At 45.3% G+C, this 25,370-nt stretch overlaps 1 protein-coding gene across 1 annotated transcript in view; it reads right to left on the bottom strand.

Moving 5' to 3' along the window:
- Positions 1 to 25,370, bottom strand: part of LOC121271008 (protein EFR3 homolog B-like) — a 250,589-nt gene that overhangs the window by 108,061 nt on the left and 117,158 nt on the right. Inside the window, exons 18-19 of the mRNA XM_041176694.1 lie at positions 19,961 to 20,088; positions 10,211 to 10,302 (exon numbers count right to left, since the gene is read on the bottom strand). Coding sequence (XP_041032628.1) covers positions 10,211 to 10,302; positions 19,961 to 20,088 — 220 coding nt within the window. The remainder of the gene's footprint in view (positions 1 to 10,210; positions 10,303 to 19,960; positions 20,089 to 25,370) is intronic.

Here is a 25,370-nt window from a genome sequence, read left to right as displayed (position 1 = left end):
TTGTATGTTTCACTGAGATCATCTCTCAATCCTCTAAACTTCAGAAAATATAGAACCAATTTATTCAGCCTCTCATCATAGGACAAACCTCTCAACCCAGGAACCAATCTAGTGAACCTGCACTGTGCCGCTCACAAGGCAAATATTTCCTTCCTTAAATGAGGAGACTAAAACTGCACACGCTATTCCAAATGTGGTCTCACTGAAACCCTGTACAATTGTAACAAGACTTCTTTTTTCTTGTACTCCAATCGCTTTGCAATAAAGGCAAACATGCCATTTGCCTTCCTAGTTGTTTGCTGCACCTGCATGCTGACTTTCTGCATTCTTTGTATGAGTACACCCAAGTCCCTCTGAACATAAATATTTACAATTTTGTGCCTTTTAAAGAAATTCTGCTTTTCCATTCTTATGATCAAAGCTAATTATCTCACATTTTCTCAAATTAATACTCCATCTGTCACCTTATTCTCCACTCACTTAACCTGTTGATACCTCTTTGCAGTATCTTTCTGTCCTCCTCACAGCTTACATTTCCCCCTAGCTTTGTATCATAAACAAACTTAAACAAAGAGACAGAGTAATGTATCAAAGTCACTAATATAGACTGTAAATAGCTGAAGCCCCAGCACTGATCCTTGTGGCACTCCATTTGTAATGCCTGCCAACTTGAAAATTTATCCCTATTCTCTGCTTCCTGTCCATTACCCAATCCTCAATCTATACTAATATATTACCCCTAAGTCCATGAGCCCTTACCTTGGATATGAACCTTTTGTATGGCACCTTAATGAATGCCTTTTGGAAAACGAGCTACATCTACAGGTTCCTCTTTATCTACACTACTGGTCACTTAAAGAAATCAAGTAAATCTGTCAAACAAGATTTCCCTTTTGTAAAACCATATTGACTTTGTCTAATCGTACTACGGAATGTAGGAAACCATAAGCCAATTAGCCTAACGTATGTTGTTGAAAAAATGCTGGAATGCATTATTAAGAAGGTAGTAGCTGGTCATTTAGAAAATTATAATATAATTAAACAGCGTCAATGTGGTTTTATGAAAGGGAAATCGTACTTGACAAACTTATCAGAATTCTTTGGATACGTAACTAGCAGGGTGGATTAAGGGGAACTAATAGATGTAGTGTATTTAGATTTCCAAAAGGTATTTGATAAGGTGCCACATAAAAGCGTACTGCACAAGATTAAAGCTCATGGTGTTGGGGGTGATATATTAGCATACAAACATAAGAACGAGCAGGGGTAGGCCATTCAGCTCCTTGAGCCTGCTACATCATTTAATAAGATCATGGCTGATCTGATGGCAACCTCAAATCTGCAACACACCAACCCCTGATAACCTATCACCCTCTTGCTTACCAAGAATCTATCCACCTCTACCTTAAAAATAATCAAAGCTTGGATAGAAGACTGGCTAATTAACAAGAAACAGAGAATCAGGATAAATAGGTAAGTTTCAGAATTGCAAACTGTAATTAGTGCGGTGCCACAGGGATCAGTGCTGGAACATCAACACTTCGTGATCTATATTAGTGACTCTTAAACAGAATCACAGAAACGTTACGGTGCAGAAGGAGGCCATTTGGCCCGTCATGTCTGCACCGGCCCTCTGAGCATTTTAACTTAGTGTCATTCTTCTGCGTTTCCCCTGTAACCCTGCACATTGTTTCTATTTAAATAATCATCCAATGCCCTCTTGAATGCTTCAGCTGAACCTGCCTCCACCACATTTCCAGGCCATGCAATCCAAACCCTAACTACTCGCTATGTGAAAAAGATTTTTCCCGATCAGTGAATAAAAGTGTATTCGTTAGCAGCTAATATCAATGCCCACCTCTGGATGCGAGCAGATGTGATGGGGAATATCGCCTCATCCTCTCCAAACAATCCCAGCAGAGGCTCGTGGTTAGATATAATGTGAAATTGGTGACCGTGGAGATATTGATGGAATTTCCAGATGCCAAACACAACAGACAAACCCTCCTTCTCAATTTGAGAATATCGTTGTTCTGCAGCACTGAGTGTGCGAGATGTGTAACCAATGGGCCGTTCAGAGCCATTCACCATCCTATGTGAAAGTACAGCTCCAACTCCAAAAGGGGAAGCATTGCAAGTTAAAATCAATTCTTTCTTTGGGTCAAAGAGGACCAGTGGGGCCGATGATCTTACCAATTGCTTTACCTTCAGAAATGCATCCTGGTGCAGAGCTTGCCAAATCCATTTATGGTTTTTTCTTAAGCAATGCATATAATGGAGCTAGTATGGTTGATAGATTTGGCAGAAATTAGCCATAGTGGTTTATCATGTGTAAGGCGGCCGTTAGTTCTGTAGTATTTCTCGGTGCGGGTGCCACGTGAATAGCCTTGACCTTTTCTTCCATGGGAGGCAGGCCCTGAGCAGCGACCTTTTGGCCCAAGTAAACTACCTCTTTGGCTTGGAAAATACATTTTTTTGTTTCAAGTGTACCCCCGCTTGTCAGAAGCATTTCAGCGCCTCCTCCAAATTAGCTAAGTGTTCTTCATCAGTTAGTCCAGTGACTAAGACATCATCCAGATAAACAACAACATGGGTCAGTCCCTGAAGCAGATTTTCCATGGTATGTTGGAAAATAGCCAATGAGACCCCAAAGGGTAGTTGAGTATAATGATACAATCCCCGATGTGTATTGATGGTCACGAGTTCCCTGGAGCCCTTTTCCTACTCTACCTGCTGGTAGGTGTGGCTCACGTCGAGTTTTGAATATGTGATGCCCCTTGCCAATTTCGAATATAATTTGTCAATCTTTGGTATCGGATGTTTATCAAGTTTGGCCACTCTGTTTACAGTTAACTTATGGTCACCGCATAAGTGAACACCTCGGTCTGGCTTCAGTATGGGTACTATGGGTGTCACCCACTTGGAAAATTACACCAGTTGTAAGATACTCAACTTTTCCAACCTGTTTATCTCGGTCTCAACTTTGTCCCGTAGAGTGTAAAGGACTGGTCTGGCTCTGATGGATCTGGAGTTGCGTTAGGGTCTACATGGATTTTGGCTTGTGGCCCATGAATCCTTCCTAGCTTGTCACTGAAAATGGAAGCATATTTTTGTAACAATTCCTGTAAGCTTCTCGTTCTGATTTGAAAAACTCTGTCCATTGCAGTTTAATCTTTTTGAGCCAATTGTGACCAATTAAACTGGGGCCCGCCCCAACTACTATTATAAGGGGTAAATTTGCAGACTGATCCCCATACTGCACCAGGACTTGATACATACCTTTCACTCTTATTTCTTCGCCCGTATATATTTTTAATTTAGTGTCCGATTCTTCCAAATTTAAGAGGATGGACTCCTTTATGCAAGTGTCTGAATGTATGTTCTCCTGTAACAAGCATCGGTGCTCCAGTATCGACCTCCATCTTGATTGGTTGTTCATTGACGCTAATGACTATCTGGATTGGCTCAGTTCTGTCCACTTTCAGGTTGTATAATGAATAGATGTCAGATTCTGCTTCCTCAACAAGACAGATTTTGCGAGTTCTACAATTGTTTTTAAAATGCTGTCTCAGCCGATCCTGACAGTGCTGCACATTATGTGACCATTGACGTGGCAGAAAAAGCATTTGATATTTCTGACCTGTCGATTGCCTGCAGGCTGCCTGGATGATTTCTCTCATTAATGTCGTAGGTTTTCACTGTAGTCCTGTTGTTCTTCAATGGTCTGTACATGGTGGGCATTTCCTGCCTTTCTGTGGAGTCCGACTTTTTCGCACCTTTTGTTACCAGTCCTTCCCACCCTGCAAGATGGAAGGCGCCATTTTGTGTATCTTTTATTACCTCTGAGCCGCTAACAGCCCCTCCATGGCTGCTGCCAATTCTAATGCCTCAATAAAGTCTAGATTATTTTCAGATAGCAATCGCTTTTAAAAAGCATTGTCCCCGATTCCGCATATCAAACGATCTCAACACGTCATTAACTTAAGTTCTGAACTCACAATATTCTGTTAACTCCTTTAAAGCAACTACATTGCCAGTGATTGTCTCTCCTGGAAGCCTACTTCTCGAATTGAATTTAAAATGCTGCATAGTGACTGAGGGCTTTGGCTTCAGGTGGTCTTTTTACAATATTTACTAACTTATTGAAAATCTTCGCACTGCGCATGTTAGGTGACGTGAGGCTGCGGATCAGCCCATATGTTTTGTTCCCACATGTGGACAAAAGAATCGCCCTCTTCTTGTCCTACCCATGATGTCATTAGCGGCAAAGATGAACACCAGGCATTCGACGTAATGAGACCAGTCATTGGAAACGGGGTCGAATGGTTCAAGATCCCCAAACTGTGACATACTTGATGATTAAGAAGACTGCGCTTTCAAACAACTTTCAAGGTAGTGGTGAAGTAACGTAGCTGGCTTACCGTGGCTTTCCTGATTGCCGTCAATTGATCCAGTTTATCCTCGTCACCAGGTTTATGTTTTTTTGGTTATCAAGTCCGCTTTGTCCTACGAATGTGAGTTGCGCTCTTGATATTAACACATTAGTTGGTGTGTCATACAATATAGGCAGAGAGACCGATTAACTGAACAAACACTCGTGATTTATCAGAACTAAGAACAGAGCACTAACACCATGTGTGCTTCTTCAATCACCTCCAGCTCTAGACTTAGAGTTACCGAAGTAGCCCAAGCTTTATAGCGATTGGTCAATACAGTCATGTGGTCAATCAACTACATTCTATTAAAGGTACATAGCATTCTACTTTAACACATCAGTAGTCTTGAGTTAGAGTCTGAAGAGTAAAGACAGAGTTTTAAGTTGTAAGCACACAAGCATAGCTGCTGAGTTTCTTTTGTAAACAAACAGAATGTGTTTCTTCTAGGGACGATCTGCAGATCTTCTCCGTTTTGGTATCAACTCAGTCACCCTGAAACAAGCATGCAACCTGGATCCTTTAGCCCTGACAAACCAGGGCACTGGGTCCAACAAACTGGTGACGAGAGTAAAAAGCAAGAAAAGATACGAAAGGACAAGTTAAAAAGCAGGGAAGAACAAAGGAAATCAGAAGAACCAAAATCCGGCTGGTTCGGTAGTTGCAAGTAAAGAAAAATTTCCTTCCTGATGGTCGAAGCAATCCACTCAGAGCATGCCACAATTTGGAAGAGTTGAGTTTTTTGACCCAATCTTAGACAATTGGTCTCCCTGTGATGAACGCTTCACGTTCTTCTTCCAGATGAATGACATTGTCGGGGAGGAGATGAAGTGTGCGATCCTCTTATCCATGTGTGGGAGTGAGACATACGGATTCATTTGAAATTTGTTAGCCCCCAGTGCCCCAGATTCAAGAAGTTTTGATGACTTGGTGAACCTGGTAAAGAATCATTACCAGTCCAAGCTGTCGGTGACGATGCAACGGTTCTAATTTAACCGAAGGAATAGAGCCGCGGGGGAGACAGTTGCTTGTTATGTGGCAAGTCTGAAACAATTAACTGAACATTGCGAGTTTGGTACATCCATCAAGGATATACTTAGAGATCGTTTGGGGTGCGGTATAAATGAAAATGCGATTCAGAAGAGATTACTGTCTGAAACAAATTTGAATTTTCAGAAGGCATTGGAAATCGCTCTGGCAATGGGAGGTGAAGTGCGAGACTCGAAAACCATACAGGGAGTGCAAAATGGTGCCATCCTCCACGTTGGGCAGGGAGCCTCAGGCAAAAAGAACGCGTGAAAGTGCAAAGCTTTACTCAGAAGTGGGAAGCAACCACCACTAGCAGACAAATTAAAGGAGGTAAGTTAGCAGCAAAAACATGGCATAATGATAACAGAAGCAGAAGCAGACAACCTTGTAATGAATCACAGTTTAAAAAAATCGAATGTTTTTCTGTTATCAAAATGGACACTTCATGAGACATTGTAAAGATAGAATCAGGCAGGTTTTCAGACAAAAGCAAAAATCCAAAGAGATTAACAGCATTGAAAAGCATGAAGAAATAGATTTAGATGTTTATTTGTTATATAATTTAAAGGTAAAAAGAGCAGAACCTATCTATGTAACTATGAGAGTGAATGAGAGGCCTATCAGAATGGAGGTGGATACTGGAGCAGCCACTACAGTGATAGGTGAGCATACTTTTAAACACCTGAACGTAAACTAAATTTGGAAGAAACTGATGCCAAATTAAGAACTTACACAGGAGAAGACATACAAGTCAAGGCATATGTAAAGTCACAGTACACTACAGAACTCAAACAGTGAGATTAACCTTGATGGTGGTAGCAGGCAGAGGACCAAGCATACTAGGATGAAACTGGCTGAGGGAAATCAAACTTGATTTGACACAGAGATTCCAAAAGAAAAGTGAAAAGCTGCTGAAAGACCTTCACACATGACCAGTTTCCCTCCTGTCTAAGTTTGTACCTCTGGAAAGGTATGAAGAGAAACAAAAAGAGTTCTGCACTTCTCTAAGTAAAATGAAGGATGAGTTGGCAGAGAAGACATGGCAGTGCTTAATTTTCCAGGAGGCAGTACATCAATGCAAAAAAGAGCTGAAAAATCACCTACTTAAAACCAAAGAGGCTTTGGAGGTAGAAAAAGCTGCAGAATTTTCTAAGGAGCAGACAGTTGATGAAATTCTGTAAAAGTCAATCACTGAGTTCACTCAAGTCAAGCTTACACCTGAGATTAGTCTGGGCAATATGGAAGCTGAAAAGAAGGCCAAGAATAAAATCAGTGTCAGAAAGAAGAATGTCCATCGAAAGAAGACACAGAAACAAAAATAATACCATTGATCTTGGCAGCGTATGAATATACTTTCATTTATAGACCCGGAAGTCAAATTGCAAACGCTGATGCACTCAGTCATTTGTCCACGCAAGTAAAAGATGAGGATGTTCCAATTCCTCATGAATTCGTTTTATTATTGAACTTCCTGGATTCATCACCGATATGTGCTGGACAGATTAAAGATTGGGCAAGTTGAGACCTGATCTTATCCAAAGTGTGTGAACAAGTTCTTCACGGTTGGTCACAAGAACAAGAATCCGACAGTGATACCGTATTTCCACAGAAGATACGAAATAACCAGTCAGGAAGGTATCTTATTGTGGGGAGCAGGAGTGATTGTTCTTCCAAAAGGACTAAAACCTTTGTTACCTGAACTTCACAGAGCACATCCCAGAATGTCCCGAATGAAGGTGGTAGCAGGTGGCCTGGGATGGATGGAGAAATAGGGAACTCAGTGAGAAGTTGTATACAGTGTCATCAAATGCAAATATTACCTTCAACAGCTCTGTTACACCCCTGGGAGTGGCCAGGAGGGCCATGGGTGCGAGTGCACATCGACTGTGTGGGACCTTTTATGGGAACAATGTTTCAACTTATCATCAATGCTCGAAATGGATGGATATATATGAAGTGAGGTCGCCGACATCTTCTGCTACAACTGACAAGCTACATCAAAGTTTCGCAATCAGCGGACCACCAGAAGTGGTCATATCAGACAATGGAATAGTGTTCACAAGCGCTGAATTTCACCGATTTATCAGCCCCAACGGTATTACTCATTTGAAAACTTCACGACACCTTCTTCAAATGGACTGGTCAAGAGAGCAGTTCAGACATTCAAATCTGGTATGAAGAAATTGTCTGGAGTTTCTATAGTGACTAAATTAGCATGTTTTCTTTTCCATTATAGAACCACCCCTCACACGACAACAGGTGTCACACCTGCAGAATTGTTGCTGATACGCTGTCTCCAATCGAGACTGAGCCTAATTATACCAAACCTAGGGGGTGGGGTGGGGGGGGGGAAGGTGGAAAGGAATCAGGGAAGTCAGAAAATTGGACAAGATTGGCACAGACGTGACAGGATGTTTAATGTAGGAGAGAAAACATTTGTGAAGAAATTTAGAGAAGGACCAGCATGGTTGTGGGGAAATCTGGAACAAGGGGACATATTTTGAAAATAATGGGTCTCCCATTTAAGACAGAGATGAGAAGGTTGTTAATTTTTTGAATTCTCTTTTCCAGAGAGCAGTAAAGGCTGGGTCGGTAGAGCAGGCTGGAGGGGCTGAATGGCCCACTTCTGCTTCTGTTTCTTAAGATTTTCTAATTGCAATGTCAAGACTTCCTTAATAATAGATTCCAGCCTTTCCCAATAACTGATGTCAGGCTAACTGGACTGTAAGTCCCCATTTGCAGCATCCTGAAGACCCTACATTGTACACTCCCTGTGGCTCTCATGACTTTCTATTAAATTGTGGTACTCAAGAATTCATGCACAACATAGTCCAACCAACAATTTATACAAATTCATTATTTTTCTTTAAGCTTGTGCTTATTAAACTCAAAACACTCTTGATCTTTTTATAATTTTATCTACCTGGTTCTTATACTATCAAGGAATTCTGTATTTGAATCTCAGATGTCGCTGTTAATTTGCACAATGCAGCATCTTTTCATTAAGTGTGTATGTCATGCCATGTTTGTCTTCCCAAAATACATTGCTTCATACTTATGCACATTGAATTCCATCCGCTAACCTGTCAGTGTCTTCCTGGAGTCCTTTACATGCCTCTCCACCTTGTCATGCCAAAATATACTTTTATGCCAAATATATTTTTAAAAATTTATTCTTTCATGGTATATGTGCATCGTTGGCTGGACCAGCATTTATTGCCCATTCCCATTTGCCCCTTGAGAAGGTGGTGGTGAGCTGCCTTCTTGAACCGCTGCAGTCCATGTGGTGTAGGTACACCCACAGTGCTGTTAGAGAGGGAGTTCCAGGATTTTGACCCAGTGATAATAAAGGAACGATGATATATTTCCAAGTCAAGAAGGTGAGTGACTTGGAGGTGAGCTTACAGGTGGTGGTGTTAGAAACCGTGCTCAAGATGCTAAAATCACCAACTTCTTAACATAGAATAAATGTAGATCCCGGTGTTCAATATTGAGTATTAAGTCCAAAATGCCCAAAGAGTCAGCATCAAACACTCCCAAGACAGGTACAGCACAGAGTTAGATACAGAATAAAGCTCCCTCTACACTCTCGCCATCAAACACTCCCAGGACAGGTACAGCACGGGGTTAGATACAGAGTAAAGCTCGCTCTACACTGTCCCCATCAAATACTCCCAGGACAGGTACAGCACGGGGTTAGATACAGAGTAAATCTCCCTCTACACCGTCCCCATCAAACACTCCCAGGACAGGTACAGCACGGGGTTAGATACAGAGTAAATCTCCCTCTACACTGTCCCCATCAAACACTCCCAGGACAGGTGCAGCACGGGGTTAGATACAGAGTAAAGCTCGCTCTACACTGTCCCCATCAAATACTCCCAGGACAGGTACAGCACGGGGTTAGATACAGAGTAAATCTCCCTCTACACTGTCCCCATCAAACACTTCCAGGACAGGTACAGCACGGGGTTAGATACAGAGTAAATCTCCCTCTACACTGTCCCCATCAAACACTCCCAGGACAGGTGCAGCACGGGGTTAGATACAGAGTAAAGCTCCCTCTACACTGTCCCCATCAAACACTCCCAGGACAGGTACAGCACGGGGTTAGATACAGAGTAAAGCTCCCTCTACACTGTCCCCATCAAACACTCCCAGGACAGGTACAGCACGGGGTTAGATGCAGAGTAAAGCTCCCTCTACACCGTCCCCATCAAACACTCCAAGGACAGGTACAGCACGGGGTTAGATGCAGAGTAAAGCTCCCTCTACACCGTCCCCATCAAACACTCCCAGGACAGGTACAGCACGGGGTTAGATGCAGAGTAAAGCTCCCTCTACACTGCCCCATCAAATGCTCCCAGGGCAGGTACAGAGAAAAACTTCTTCTACACTCCCAGGGACTATAGATAAAGCCACATGGCACCATGCCCGCCATCACTGTGGATCATGGACCAACTCTCACCTCCCCCCATAGGCAGAGTCCTCATCATTGTTCCAGGGGAATGTGTGTTCAGGGTGTATATACCCTCACCCTGTCATCAGTAATCTCAGCAATTCCCAAGGAGCTTGTTGAAATGTTCCTGAGCAGCATCTTTTAGTTGTTGCTGATTCCTGTTACTGTCCTGCTTTCTGGGACTCCATTCAGTTAGCAGACAGTTCTTACTGACACAGTGTGTTCTTGCCAGCCACCTTCTGGCTCTATAACACCAGGCAAGTAGCCAATGTCAAAATCAGGGACCTACCTCCTCTTTTTCTGGACTGTTGCGCGACTCCACTTCCACCTGTAGTGAGATGGTCTCTCCAATGCTCTTTCTCTTTGATAAACGATCCTCTTCTGTGGCACAGCATTACACAATATTAATTAATCCCATGCAACCACAGAAGGTGTAACACCTGCCCCTTTACTTCCCCCCTCCTCACCGTCCAAGGGCCCAAACACTCCTTTCAAATGAAGCAGCATTTCACTTGCACTTCCCTCAATTTAGTCTACTGCATTCACTGCTCCCAATGCGGTTTCCTCTACGTTGGAGAGACCAAACGCAGACTGGGTGACCGCTTTGCAGAACACCTTCGGTCTGTCCACAAGCATGACCCAGACCTCCCTGTCGCTTGCCATTTCTACATTCCACCCTACTCTCTTGCCCACATGTCCGTCCTTGGCCTGCTGCATTGTTCCAGTGAAGCTCAACGCAAACTGGAGGAACAACACCTCATCTTCCGACTAGGCACTTTACAGCCTTCCGGACTGAATATTGAGTTCAACAATTTTAGATCATGAACTCTCTCCTCCATCCCCACCCCCTTTCCAATCCCCCCTTTTTTCTAATAATTTATAAATTTTTTAAATATATTTTTCTTTTCCCACCTATTTCTATTATTATTTTTGAATTTATTTCCATCCATTGTTTTATCTCCACCTTTGAGCCTATTATAATCCCTTCCCCCCACCCCACCCCCACTAGGGCTTTCTGTCACTTGCTCGTCCTGCTTTCTACCCTTAATGATACCATTAGCATATTTTTTAGCTAATATCACCACCGTCAACATCCCTTTGTCCTTTAGTCTATGACATCTTTGGCAATCTCTTCTTTGCCTCCACCTATCACTGGCCCTCTATCCAGCTCTACCTGTCCCACCTCCCCTCAACCAGCTTATGTTTCACCTCATTTCTATTTTTCGTCAGTTCTGATGAAGGGTCATGCGGACTCGAAACGTTAACTGTGTTCCTCTCCGCAGATGCTGTCAGACCTGCTGAGTATTTCCAGCTATTTTTGTTTTTGTTAATTGATCCCAGTCTTTTCAAAAGGAATTGTTTTGAGATGTATTTTGGGGGAAAGCCTGTCTATGGTCCAGGTACAACGTTTGTTCACTCAGGCCCGTTTGTACCCTGCTAAAGGATCGGAATTCCCTCCAGCTGGGAAATTTATGGAATATAAAAATCCAAACCCACGACATCTTTTGACCTCATAACCATAAAATACAAAAGCCAAGTTACAGCCAACAGGACAGGGCTGGTTAGCAATGGGCTAATTCAGGCATTTAGTAAGAGACAGTGGCTCAGCAAAAGGATTCAGACATTGACTGATTGCTCTCATGGGACAGTGGTACCAGGGAAATGCCATTAATGTGAGAGCTGATCATATTTGTCTGGACTATTCATGAAATAAACTAAGAGGTGTTAACTATCAGACATTGGAACAGCATGAACAACAGAAAATATGTTTGATGTGTCTGAGTTGAATCATTATAAAAAGTAGGGCATACCAGAGTGTAGGGCTGCAGACAGAAGGGTCAGCACTGGTCATCTTGACTCAGGGCCTACAATCAATACCGGACAGACCAGCCATGTCGGGGATTGTACGTGTTTCAGCCAAATTATAGTGATATTGGCCTGAGGGTTTTGGAAGGTTTTGGGACAAAAGTGTAGTGTTTTGACTGCATTTTGTCAGATTTAGAAGAAGTCATAGTGACTGTTTTGGCTAAAGGGGGACAGTGGACGACTCGCAGAAAGGAATTCAAGGTGTTAATTTCAGCCAGCCGCAGGAGGGTTTGACCTGGGGAATTTGTGTCAATTTTGGGGAAACTTAGTAGAAGGTCTGTTTTTTTTTGAGTTAATGGGCCAGGCTGTTGTGTACTGGGGATAGGTTGTTTATTATTTTGAGGGGTTTTCTGTGTTATTTCAACTAATTATAGAATTATATGTATTAGGGATATTAATGGGTACAATAAAACAACAAATTTATGGTTGAGCCAAACCCTGTGTCGGTGTATTTTTGTTCTTTATAAATTCTAAAGCCCAAGAACTGTTTGTAAGGGGGAATTGTAGCAATCGCAGCAGGATTTTAAGGTTAAGAACAAAATGCAGGACAGGGTCAAGGGATGGAGGATAGGACATCCTTGTATGTGTTGGGCCAGGTAAACATTTCTGAGCAGTGGCTGCTGGAAATGATGTATTCTGACAGTCTCCAGGAGAGGGCAGCAGTTTGGACAAGTAAAAGCCAACATAAGAGATCAGAGGAAAAGGTAATTTGGTTACTGTGTGCACAGAAACAAAACCAGATTCTCACGGAGAGAGTTAGGAGGTTAGATGGGGAGAAAAGGGAATCAGAAAACAGGGCAAGCAACAGAGAGGCCACAGTGAATCGGCTGACAGATGATCTAAGTTATGACAGGCAGGAGAGGAAAACGCAGGAAGAATCATCTCGAAATGTGATAGGCTACCTTCAATGTCAGGTCAGCGAGAGCAAAAGGGGAGCGTCCGGCTCAGCGCAAGAAAAGTGTCAGGAATTTGGAGACAATGCTGACAAGGCTGAGGGATAGTTGAAGGATATCAAGATGGCATAGAAGGTAGCTCATAATTGGGTACATGAAGAGGCTGGCCACAGGCTCTGTAAGGAGAAAATTTGTAAGTGTTATCCAGGGCTAGGGCTGTGGCTTGTCTTATGGTGCTGAGGGAAGTTGGGGTAGACGGGGGTGAGGAGAGAAAGGGGCCCAATGATGGGACCCAGTGTAGTGAGTGTCGGCTAGATCCTGAGGCACTGGGACCACCGATACCCCCAGCAGGCGGTGGTCCAGCACTGCTGCGGAGTGATTATGTGCTCCCCTGTACGACCCTTCAGTTACAGGAAATGCTGGCCAGTGTGCCGGAACTGAAGCATGGAGGGGACCCCCTCTTAACTCTCTCCGTGAGAATCTGGTTTCGTTTCTATGCACACAGTAACCAAACTGCCTTTTCCTCTGATAAAAGCAAAACACTGCGGATGCTGGAAATCCAAAACAAAAACAAAAATACCTGGAAAAACTCAGCAGGTCTGGCAGCATCTACGGAGAGGAACACAGTTAACGTTTCAAGTCTCAATGACTCTTCAGCAGAACTAAGTAAAAATAGAAGAGAGGTGAAATATAAGCTGGTTTAAGGGGGGGTGGGACAAGTAGAGTTGGTTAGAGGGTTAGTGATAGGTGGAGATAACCAAAAGATGTCACAGACAAAAGGACAAAGAGGTGTTGACAGTGGTGATATTATCTAAGGAATGTGCTAATTAAAGGTAGAAAGCAGGACAAGCAAGGTACAGATAGCCCTAGTGGGGATGGGGTGGGGTGAAGGAATCGAAAAAGGCTAAAAGGTAGAGATAAAACAATGGATGGAAATACATTTAAAAATAATGGAAATAGGTGGGAAAAGAAAAATCTATATAAATTATTGAAAAAAAGTTGGGGGGGGTAAATCGGAAAGGGGGTGGGGATGGAAGAGAGAGTTCATGATCTAAAATTGTTGAACTCAATATTCAGTCTGGAAGGCTGTAAAGTGCCTAGTCGGAAGATAAGGTGCTGTTCCTCCAGTTTGCATTGAGCTTCACTGGAACAATGCAGCAGGCCAAGGACGGACATGTGGGCATGAGAGCAGGGTGGAGTGTTAAAATAGCAAGCGACAGGGAGGTCTGGGTAACGCTTGCGGACAGACTGAAGGTGTTCTGCAAAGCGGTCACCCAGTCTGCGTTTGGTCTCTCCAATGTAGAGGAAAGCGCATTGGGAGCAATGAATGCAGTAGACTAAATTGAGGGAAGTGCAAGTGAAATGCTGCTTCACTTGAAAGGAGTGTTTGGGCCCTTGGACGATGAGGAGAGAGGAAGTAAAGGAGCAGGTGTTACACCTTCTGCAGTTGCATGGGAAGGTGCCGTGGGAGGGGGTTGAGGTGTAGGGGGTGATGGAGGAGTGGACCAGGGTGTCCTGGAGGGAACGATCCCTGTGGAATGGCGCTGGGAGGGGGGGCAGTGAAGAGATGTGTTTGGTGGTGGCATCATGCTGGAGTTGGCAGAAATGGCGGAGGATGAACCTTTGAATGCGGAGGCTGGTGGGGTGATAAGTGAGGACAAGGGGGACCCTATCATGTTTCTGGGAGGGAGGAGAGGGCGTGAGAGCAGATGCGCGGGAGATGGGCTGGACACAGTTGAGGGCCCTGTCAACCACCGTGGGTGGAAAACCTCGGTTAAGGAAGAAGGAAAACATGTCAGAGGAACTGTTTTTGAAAGTGGCATCATCAGAACAGATGCGACGGAGGCGAAGGAACTGAGAGAATGGGATGGAGTCCTTACAGGAAGCGGGATGTGAGGAGCTGTAGTCGAGGTAGCTGTGGGAGTCGGTAGGCTTGTAATTACTTTGGTGGACAGTCTATCACCAGAAATTGAGACTGAGAGGTCAAGGAAGGGAAGGGAAATGTCAGAGATGGACCATGTGAAAATGATGGAGGGGTGGAAATTGGAAGCAAAATTAATAAATTTTTCCAGGTCCAGACGAGAGCATGAAGCAGCACCGAAGCAATCATCAATGTACCGGAGAAAGAGTTGTGGGAGGAGGCCAGAGTCGGACTGGAACAAGGAATGTTCCACATACCCCATAAAGAGACAGGCATAGCTGGGGTCCATGTGGGTACCCGTAGCCACACCTTTTATTTGGAGGAAGTGAGAGGAGTTTAAGGAGAAAGTGTGAGAACAAGTTCAGCCAGACGGAGGAGAGTAGTGGTGGATGGGGATTGTTCGGGCCTCTGTTCGAGGAAGAAGCTAAGGGCCCTCAGACAATCCTGGTGGGGGATGGAGGTGTAGAGGGATTGGACATCCATGGTGAAGAGGAGGCAGTTGAGGCCAGGGAACTGGAAATTGTTGATATGATGAAGGGTGTCAGAGGAATCACGGTTGTAGGTGGGAAGGGACTGGACAAGGGGAGAGAGAATGGAATCAAGATAGCAAGAAATGAGTTCCATGGGGCAGGAAGAGGCTGACACGATCGGTCTGCCGGGACAGTCCTGTTTGTGAATTTTGAGTAAGAGGTAGAAGCGGGCCGTCCGAGGTTGGAAGCTGTGGAAGGAAGATCTCCAGAGGAGATGAGGTCAGTGACAGTCCTGGAAACAATGGCTTGATGTTCAGTGGTGGGGTAATGGTCCAGGGGGAGGCAGGAGGAAGTGTCTGTGAGGTGACGCTCAACCTCTGCGGTGTAGAGGTCAGTGCGCCAGACAACAACAGCACCACCCTTGTTAGCAGCTTTGATGACAATGTCAGGGTTGGACCTGAGAGCATGGAGTGCAGCAAGTTCAGAGAGAGACAGGTTAGAAAACCATAATAACAGGTCTTCTAACCTGTCTCTCTCTGAACTTGCTGCACTCAGCAAGTTCAGAGAGAGACAGGTTAGAAAACCATAATAACAGGTTTTATAACCTGTCTCTCTCTGAACTTGCTGAACATCGTTCTCTCAGGTCCAACCCTGACATTGTCATCAAACCCGCTGACAAGGGTGGTGCTGTTGTTGTCTGGCGCACTGACCTCTACCTCGCAGAGGCTGAGCGTCAACTCGCAGACACTTCCTCCTACCTACCCCTGGACCATGACCCCACCACTGAACATCAAGCCATTGTTTCCAGGACTGTCACTGACCTCATCTCCTCTGGAGATCTTCCTTCCACAGCTTCCAACCTGATAGTCTCCCAACCTCGGACGGCCCGCTTCTACCTCCTACCCAAAATCCACAAACAGGACTGTCCCGGTAGACCGATCGTGTCAGCCTCTTCCTGCCCCACGGAACTCATTTCTTGCTATCTTGACTCCATTCTCTATCCCCTTGTCCAGTCCCTTCCCACCTACATCCATGATTCCTCTGACACCCTACATCATATCAACAATTTCCAGTTCCCTGGCCCCAACCGCCTCGTCTTCACCATGGACATCCAATCCCTCTACACCTCCATCCCCCACTGGGATGGTCTGATGGCCCTTTGCTTCTTCCTCGAACAGAGGCTCGAACAATCCCCATCCACCACTACTCTCCTCCGTCTGGCTGAACTTGTTCTCACACTGAACAATTTCTCCTTCAACTCCTCTCACTTCCTCCAAATAAAAGGTGTGGCTATGGGTACCCACATGGGCCCCAGTTATGCCTGTCTCTTTATGGGGTATGTGGAACATTCCTTGTTCCAGTCCTACCCCGGCCCCCTCCCACAACTCTTTCTCCGGTACATCGATGATTGCTTCGATGCTGCTTCATGCTCTCGTCTGGACCTGGAAAAGTTTATTAATTTTGCTTCCAATTTCCACCCCTCCATCATTTTCACATGGTCCATCTCTGACATTTCCCTTCCCATCCTTGACCTCTCAGTCTCAATTTCTGGTGATAGACTGTCCACCAATATCCATTACAAGCCCACCGACTCCCACAGCTATCTCGACTACAGCTCCTCACATCCCGCTTCCTGTAAGGACTCCATCCCATTCTCCCAGTTCCTTCGCCTCCGTCGCATCTGTTCCGATGATGCCACTTTCAAAAACAGTTCCTCTGACATGTCTTCCTTCTTTCTTAACCGAGGTTTTCCACCCACGGTGGTTGACAGGGCCCTCAACTGTGTCCGGCCCATCTCCCGCGCATCCGCCCTCACGCCTTCTCCTCCCTCCCAGAAACATGGTAGGATCCCCCATGTCCTCACTTATCACCCCACCAGCCTCTGCGTTCAAAGGATCGTCCTCCGCCATTTCTGCCAACTCCAGCATGATGCTACCACCAAACACATCTTCCCTTCACCTCCCCTGTCGGCATTCCGCAGGGATCGTTCCCTCCAGGACACCCTGGTCCACTCCTCCATTATCCCCAACACCTCAACCCCCTCCCACGGCACCTTCCCATGCAACCACAGAAGGTGCAACCCCTGCCCCTTTACTTCCCCTCTCCTCACCATCCAAGGGCCCAAACACTCCTTTCAAGTGAAGCAGCATTTCACTTGCACTTCCCTCAATTTAGTCTACTGCATTCGCTGCTCTCAATGCGGTTTCCTCTACGTTGGAGAGACCAAACGCAGACTGGGTGACCGCTTTGCAGAACACCTTCAGTCTGTCCGCAAGCATGACCCAGACCTCCCTGTTGCTTGCCATTTCAACACTCCACCCTGCTCTCATGCCCACATGTCCGTCCTTGGCCTGCTGCATTGTTCCAGTGAAGCTCAACACAAACTGGAGGAACAGCACCTCATCTTCCGACTAGGCACTTTACAGCCTTCCAGACTGAATATTGAGTTCAACAATTTTAGATCATGAACTCTCTCCTCCATCCCCACCCCTTTTCCGATTTCCCCCCCTTTTTTTCCAATAATTTATATAGATTTTTCTTTTCCCACCTATTTCCATTATTTTTAAACGTATTTCCATCCACTGTTTTATCTCTACCTTTTAGCCTTTTTCAATTCCTTCACCCCACCCCCACTAGGGCTATCTGTACCTTCACCCCACCCCACCCCCCACTAGGGCTATCTGTACCTTCACCCCACCCCACCCCCCACTAGGGCTGTCTGTACCTTACTTGTCCTGCTTTCTACCCTTAATTAGCACATTCCTTAGATAATATCACCACCTTCAACACCTCTTTGTCCTTTTGTCTGTGACATCTTTTGGTTATCTCCACCTATCACTGACCCTCTATCCAGCTCTACTTGTCCCACCCCCCCTTAAAACAGCTTATATTTCACCTCTCTTCTATCTTTACTTAGTTCTGTTGAAGAGTCATACGGACTCGAAAAGTTAACTGTGTTCCTCTCCGTAGATGCTGCCAGACCTGCTGAGTTTTTCCAGATATTTTTGTTTTTGTTTTGCCTTTTCCTCTGATCTCTCATGTTGGCTTTTACCTGCCCAATCTGCTGCCCTCTCCTGGCGACTGTCAGAGTACATCATTTCTAGCAGCCACTGCTCAGAAATGTTTACCTGGCCCATTTCGCTAACATAGAGCAGACAGGGGGAATTAATAACTGCGACAAGGATGAAATGAAGAAACTGATCCTGTTCTCCCTGGGTGGAAGGCCGTAGCAGGGTTTGTATGCAGCCATTAAATTGGGAAGGGGACTAACGGCCGGTTTGAAGGATGAAATTTTAGTGGTGCTGGGACATAACTAAGGCAGCCTGTTCTTGCAGGTTGAGCAGACTGGACTGAAAGGATGGTTGTTGGGTGAATAGGTGTAAGTTTGTAATTTGTATCTCTGCAAATAAATGCTTATAAACGTGTGTAAAGATTGGCTGCAGTTTGATCCCCTGGCACATGGCTTTCAGGGGAGGGGTGGGCCAATTAGGGGTCAAAAAGGAGACCTGCATATGGAAGCAGAGGGGTTACTAAATGAGCGTTTTGCATCTGCCTTCACCAAGGAAGAAGATGCTACCAAAGTCACAGTAAAAATGGGTGGAGGTGAGACACTGGATGGGCTAAATGTTGATAAAGAGGAGGCACAAGAAAAGCTGTCTTTGCCCGAATTGATAAGTCACCAAGAATGGATGAAATGCATCCAGGGATGCTGAGGGAAGTAAGAGTGCAAATTCTGGAGGTACTGACCACAATCTTCCAATCCTCTTTTGTTACCAGACGACTGGAAAGTTGCAAATGTTATACCCTTTTTCAAAAAAGGGCATAAGGGTAAGCCCAGCAACTAGAGACCAGTCAGTTTAACCTTGGTGATGGGAAAGCATTTAAGAACAATAGCCAGGAAAAAAGTTGAAGCCCATAGAATAAAGGGACAGCGGCAGCACGGGAATGAAGTAGGCCATGGCAGAAAACAGAGAGCAGTGGTGAGCCGTTGTTTTTTTGAACTGGAGGAAGGTGTGCCATGTTATTGGTAAGAGAACCACTGCTTTTCTTGAACCACTGGGTCCCCGCCTCTTCTGCTAGGACTGGATCCCACCCTCAAGTGGGGTGGGATCCTGTCCTATTTTGGGACCTAATCTCTCTCTGTACTCAGACTAGATCCCTCCTTACACTGGGACTGGATCCTGCCCTGTGTTGGGACTGGATCCCATCCTGCAATGGGAAAGAATCACTCCCTGTATTGGGACTGGTCCAGAGCACTAGTGGCATTGGAACTCAGTCCAGCCCTGTGCTGCGACTGGATCCCTCCATCTGCTGGGACTGGATCCCTCCATCTGCTGGGATTGGATTCCCCACTCTGCTGGGACTTGATCACTCCCTGCACTGGAACCTGGTCCTGTCCTGCACTGGGATTCCACCCTCTGCTGGGACTGGATCCCAAACTGCATCCAAACTTGGTCCTGCCCTGTACTGGGACTGGATCCTTCCCTCCACTTAGATGGATCCCACCCTTTGCTGGGACTGGATACTAATGGACCAATTGGAAGGGAAGCTCTCCAGCTCTGAACTGCATGGGTCCCAACACTGCAGTGATCTGGTTCTAAGAGTCAAAGGGAGCCACAAAAAAAATCTTTTCCTTCTGTAAGCTTGTGTAGATATCACAAGCTGTTTCCAAGCCTCTATCAACTTCTCTGACCCAAGTATCCCAGGCTGTAACAGCACAGGCGCTCTGGGTTAGTGGCTCTCTCACTCTGCAATCTTGAACTAAATCATTTTGATGCTATAGGAGATGAGCGTCCCATCAAATTCAGAGAAGCCAGTATTGACAGAGCCCCCAAGTGCTGCATGGCAGTTGTTGCAGGAGTGGTCAGAAGTTTGCTGCAGTTCCATACCTGTGAACTGTGGAATATAGGGGATTCCCAGTCTGTCAGAGCTGTAACCGCTCCCTGCCAGAACCTCACTGATCTTACTCTGCAAGAATAGCAACTCCTTCTCCAATCTGTCCATGGACTTGGGTATGCTGTAGAAAAGAGAAAGGTAAGATTGTCATCAGTGAGAATGTGCAAAGACCCAGTAAAAAATGGTAGGATAGCTGTTATGTTACTGGACTAGTATTCCAGAGGGATGGATAAATAATTCAGAGATATGGATTCAAATCCCATTACAGGAGCTGTGGGATTTAAATTCATATGTAAATTTGAAATAAAAATCTCGTAGCAGTAATAACCGGATGTTAAAAAAAAATCTGGTTTATTAATGTCCTTAATGAAAGAAATTCTGCCAGCCTCACCCTGTCTGTGACTCCAGATCCACAGCAACATGGTTAACTCTTAAACTGCCTCTGAAACGGTCTAGCAAGTCACTCAGTTAAGTGGAGCTTGGGAATAGCAATAAATACCGGCTTTATCAGTAACGCTTACGTACGTGAATGAATAAAACTCAGCAGTTGGAAGCAGCACAGCCCACAAACAGCATCAACCTCTTTTGAGCTTTCCAAATGGCTAAAAGGAAACTTCTAAAGAGCTCTACTAACAGCAACACAGTGACAAACTGGAATGTGTACTCAGTCCCACCAGATGTGGTTCATGGCTGCAGGCAAAAAACACTGGCAAAAAATGAGATCTGCAGAACGTTCCTGCATTGTCTGAACATAAATCAATTGGACAGCTCGTCAGTGGCATTTTGCACAACTTACAATTACCACTGAGCTTGTCCATATCAAACCAATCTTGATACTCAGTGGTGAGCTGCCTTCTTGAACTGCTGCAGTCAATGTGCTTTGGTATATCCACAGTGATGTTCGGGAGGGAGTTCCAGGATTTTGTCCCAGCGACAGTGAAGGAACGGCAATATATTCCCAAGTCAGGTGTGAGTGACTTGGAGGGGAACTTGCAGGTAGTGGTGTTCCCATGCGTCTGCTGCCCTTGTCCTTCTAGGTGGTAGAGGTCGTGGGTTTGGAAGGTGCTATTGAAGGAGCCTTGGTGAATTCCTGCAGTGCATCTTGTACACACACTGCTGCTACTGTGCATCAGTGGCAGAAAAAGTCAATGTTTAAGGTGGATGGGGTGCCAATCAAGTGGGCTGCTTTGTCCTGGACGGTGTCAAGCTTTTTCAGCGCTGCGGGAGCTGCATTCATCCAGACAAATGTATTCCATCACATTCCTGACTTGTGCCTTGTAGATGATGGACAGGATTTGGGGAGTCAGGAAATAAATTACTCATTGCAGAATTCCCAACCTCTGACCTACTCTTGTAGCTACAGTATTTAAATGACTGGTATGACTGGTCCAGTTAGTTTCTGTACAAAGGTAACACCTAGGATGTTGATGGTTGGGGATTCGGTGATAGGTATATCATTAAATGTCAAGGGGAAGGTGGTTAGATTCTCTTTTGTTGGATATGGTCATTGCCTTGCACTTGTGTGGCAAGAATGTTACTTGCTACTCATCAGCCCGAGCCTGAATGTTGTCCATGTCTTGTAGCATGTGGGCATGGACTGCTTCAGTATTTGAGGAATTGTGAATAACACTGAACACTACACAATCATCAGTGAACTTCCACACTTCTGTCTTATGATGGAGAGAAGGTCATTGATGAAGCAACTGAAGATGCTTGGGCCTAGGACAGTACCTGAGGAACTCCTGCAACAATGTTCCAGGGCTGAGATGATTGGCCTCTAACAACCAGAACCATCTTCCTTTGTGCTAGGTATCACTCCAACCAGCGGAGTATTTTCCCCCTTATTCCCATTGACTTCAGTTTTGCTCAAGCTCCTTGATGCCACACTTTGTCAAATGCTGTTGTGACGTCAAAGGTACTCACCCTCGCCTCAACACTCGAATTCAGCACTTTGTCCATGTTTGGACTAAGGCTATACTGAGGTCTGGAGCCAAATAGCCCTGGCAGAAGCCAACTGAGCACCAAAGAGCAAGTTCGTGCCGTGTAATTGCTGCTTGATAGCTCTGTCAACAACACCTTCAATCACTTTGCTGATGATAGCAAGTTGATTGATGGTGCGATAATTGGCTGGTTTCGATATGTCCTGTTTTTTGTGGGCAAGGCACATCTGGACAATTTTCCACAGTGTCATTGCAGCTGTACTGGAAATGTTTGGCTAGGGGTGCGGCCAGTTCTGGAACAGATGTCTTCAGTATTACAGCTGGGTTGCTGTCAGGAGCCAAAGCCTTTGCTGTTTGCTGTAGCCAGTGCCTTCAGCTGTTTCTTGAAGCCATTTGGAGCGAATACAATTGGCTCAAGAATGGCATCTGTGATGCCAGGACCTCAGGAGCAGAATGAGATGAAACCTAGACTGGTTGCTTGGTTTGATCGTAACAAAGAGTGAGGGAACAAAGGGTTGTAGAGAAAAGCCAGGGAACTACAGACCAGTGAGTCTCATGTCAGTGGTAGGGAAACTATTGGAGAAAGTTCTGAAGGAGAGAATCTATCTCCACTTGGAGAGACAAGATTTGATCAGGAATAGTCTGCATGGCTTTGTCAGAGGGAGGTCATGCCTAACAAATTTGATTGAATGTTTTGAGGGGGTGACCAGGTGTGTAGATGAGGGTAGTGCAGTTGATGTAGTTTATATGGATTTCAACAAAGCATTTGACAAGGTCCCACATGGGAGACTTATAAAGAAGGCAAATGCACATGGGACACAGGGTAATTTGATAAGGTGGATTCAAAATTGGCTTAGTTGTAGGAGACAGAGAGTGATGACAGAAGGATGCTTTAGTGACTGGAAGCCAGTGTCCAGTGGTATACCACAGGGATCTGTGCTGGGTCCCCTATTATTTGTCATTTATATAAATGACATAAATGACTATGTGGGGGGTAAGATTAGTAAGTTTGCAGATGACACAAAGATTGGCTGGGTGGTTAATAGTGAGGATGAGTGTCTTGGGCTACAGGAGGATATAGATGGGATGGTCAAATGGGCAGGTAAGCAGCAGATGGAATTTATCCCTGAAAAGTGTGGGGTGATACAGTTTGGAAGGAGTACTTTGACAAGGAAGTATTCAATGAATGGCATGACACTAGGAAGTTCTGAGGAACAAAGGGACCTTGGCGTGTGTGTCCATAGATCTCTGAAGGCGGAGGGGCATGTTAGTGGGGTAGTGAAAAAGGCATATGGGACACTTGCCTTTATCAATCGAGGCATAGATTACAAAAGTAGGGAGGTCATGTTGGAGTTGTATAGAACCTTGGTGAGGTCACAGCTGGAGTACTGTGTGCAGTTCTGGTCACCACATTATAGGAAGGATGTGATTGCACTGGAGGGGGTGCAGAGGAGATTCACCAGGATGTTGCTTGGGATGAAACATTTAAGTTATGAAGAGAGGTTGGGTAGACTTGGGTTGTTTTCTTTGGAGCAGAGAAGACTTAGGGGCGACCTGATCGAGGTGTACAAGATTATGAGGGGCATGGACTGGGTGGATAGGGAGCAGCTATTCCCCTTAGTCGAAGGGTCAGTCACGAGGGGACATAAGTTCAAGGTGAGGGGCAGGAGGTTTAGGGGGGATGTGAGGAAAAACCTTTTTACCCAGATGGTGGTGATGGTCTGGAACGTGCTGCCTGGGAGGGTGGTGGAGGTGGGTTGCCTCACATCCATTAAAAAGTACCTGGATGAGCACTTGGCACTTCATAACATTCAAGGCTATGGGCCAAGTGCTGGTAAATGGGATTAGGTAGGTCGGTCAGGTGTTTCTCACGTGTCGGTGCAGACTCGATGGGCCAAAGGGCCTCTTCTGCACTGTGTGATTCTGTCATTCTGAGTAAAGACAAAACTCTGTCTCCAGAAGGACTATGCATTGGTCACTTGTACCAGTACTGGCATGGATAGATGCATCTGTGATAGGCAGGTTTTTGAGGATGAGGTCAAGTAGATCTTGCTGTTGTGTTGGTTCTCTCACCTCTGTTACATGTCCAGTTAATCAGTAATAGTGCTACCAAGCCATTCTTGGTGATGGATGTTGAAGTCCCCCCAACCCAGGTTCCATCTGTGCCCATAATACCCTCAGTGGTCTCGCCAAGTGGTGCTCAACAAGGAGGGGTACTGGTTCTTCAGTTGAGGAGGGAGGGATGGTGGTGGTGACCAGCAGAAGGTTTTCTTGCCCATGTTTGACCTGACGCCACATGACTTTATGGACTCTAGGTTCGATATGGAGGTTCACAGGGTGATCTGGAAGGAACCTACTTAGGAATGTTGATGGATGGGTCTAGGACATTAACTGAAACATATGATTCTGTGACTATGACTATGCTGACATGGGCTTGATGGGCTGAATGCCCTCCTCCTTGTTATAGTGACTCATTAACTCTATGATATCAGGCTTGATTAGTCTGTGAGACAGCTCTTCCACCATTGACTCTACTTCTCAAATGTTAGTAAGGAGTGTTTAGCATGATTGACTAGGCTAGGTGTGCCTTCAGTGTGTCTTGATTCAATTTCTAGGGTGATTGTCTTGTTTTTTTATTCATGGGACATGGGCTTCACTGGCTGGACCAGCATTTATTACCCATCCCTAGTTGCCCTTGAGAAGGTGGTGGTGAGCTGCCTTCTTGAACCGCTGCAGTCCATGTGGTGTAGGTACACCCACAGTGCTGTTAGGGAGGAAGTTCCAGGATTTTGACCCAGCGACAGTGAAGGAACAGTGATATATTTCAGGATGGTGAGTGGCTTGGAGGGGAACTTCCAGGTGGTGGTGTTCCCATGTATATGCTGCCCTTGTCCTTCTAGATGGTAGTGATCATGGGTTTGGAAGGTGCTGCCTAAAGAGCCTTGGTGAGTTTCTGCAGTGCATCAGGTAGATGGTACACACTGCTGCTACTGTGCGTCGGTGGTGAAGGGAGTGGATGTTTGTGGATGAGGTGCCAGTCAAGTGGGCTGCTTTGTCCTGTGTGGTGCTTTCTCTTGTACTCTATTTTTCCTCTCATTAATCTTTTTTTCATCCTTTGCTGTTCCTTATATTCTGTCTGGTCTTCTGGCCTTCCACCTATCTTTGCACAATTACATACTTTATCTTTATGTTCGATACTATCTTTAATTTTAATCAGAGGTTTACCAGACTAATACCGAATGGGCTGGTTACAAACATATGAACAAGGAGCAGGAGGAAACCATTCAGCTCCTCGAGCTGTTCCACCATTTAATAAGATCATGGCTGATTTGATAGTAACCTCAAATTTGCATCCCACCGATACCCCATAAACTATCACTCCCTTGCTTACCAAGAATCTATCCATCTCTGCCTTAAAAATATTCAAAGACCCTGAGGGAACATCCTCTCCACATCCACTCTG

The sequence above is a fragment of the Carcharodon carcharias genome, chromosome 2 (assembly GCF_017639515.1).
Source record: "Carcharodon carcharias isolate sCarCar2 chromosome 2, sCarCar2.pri, whole genome shotgun sequence".
NCBI lineage: Eukaryota > Metazoa > Chordata > Chondrichthyes > Lamniformes > Lamnidae > Carcharodon > Carcharodon carcharias.
The sequence above is the reverse complement of the archived record's forward strand: the minus strand, read 5'-3'. Positions and strand labels throughout refer to the sequence as shown.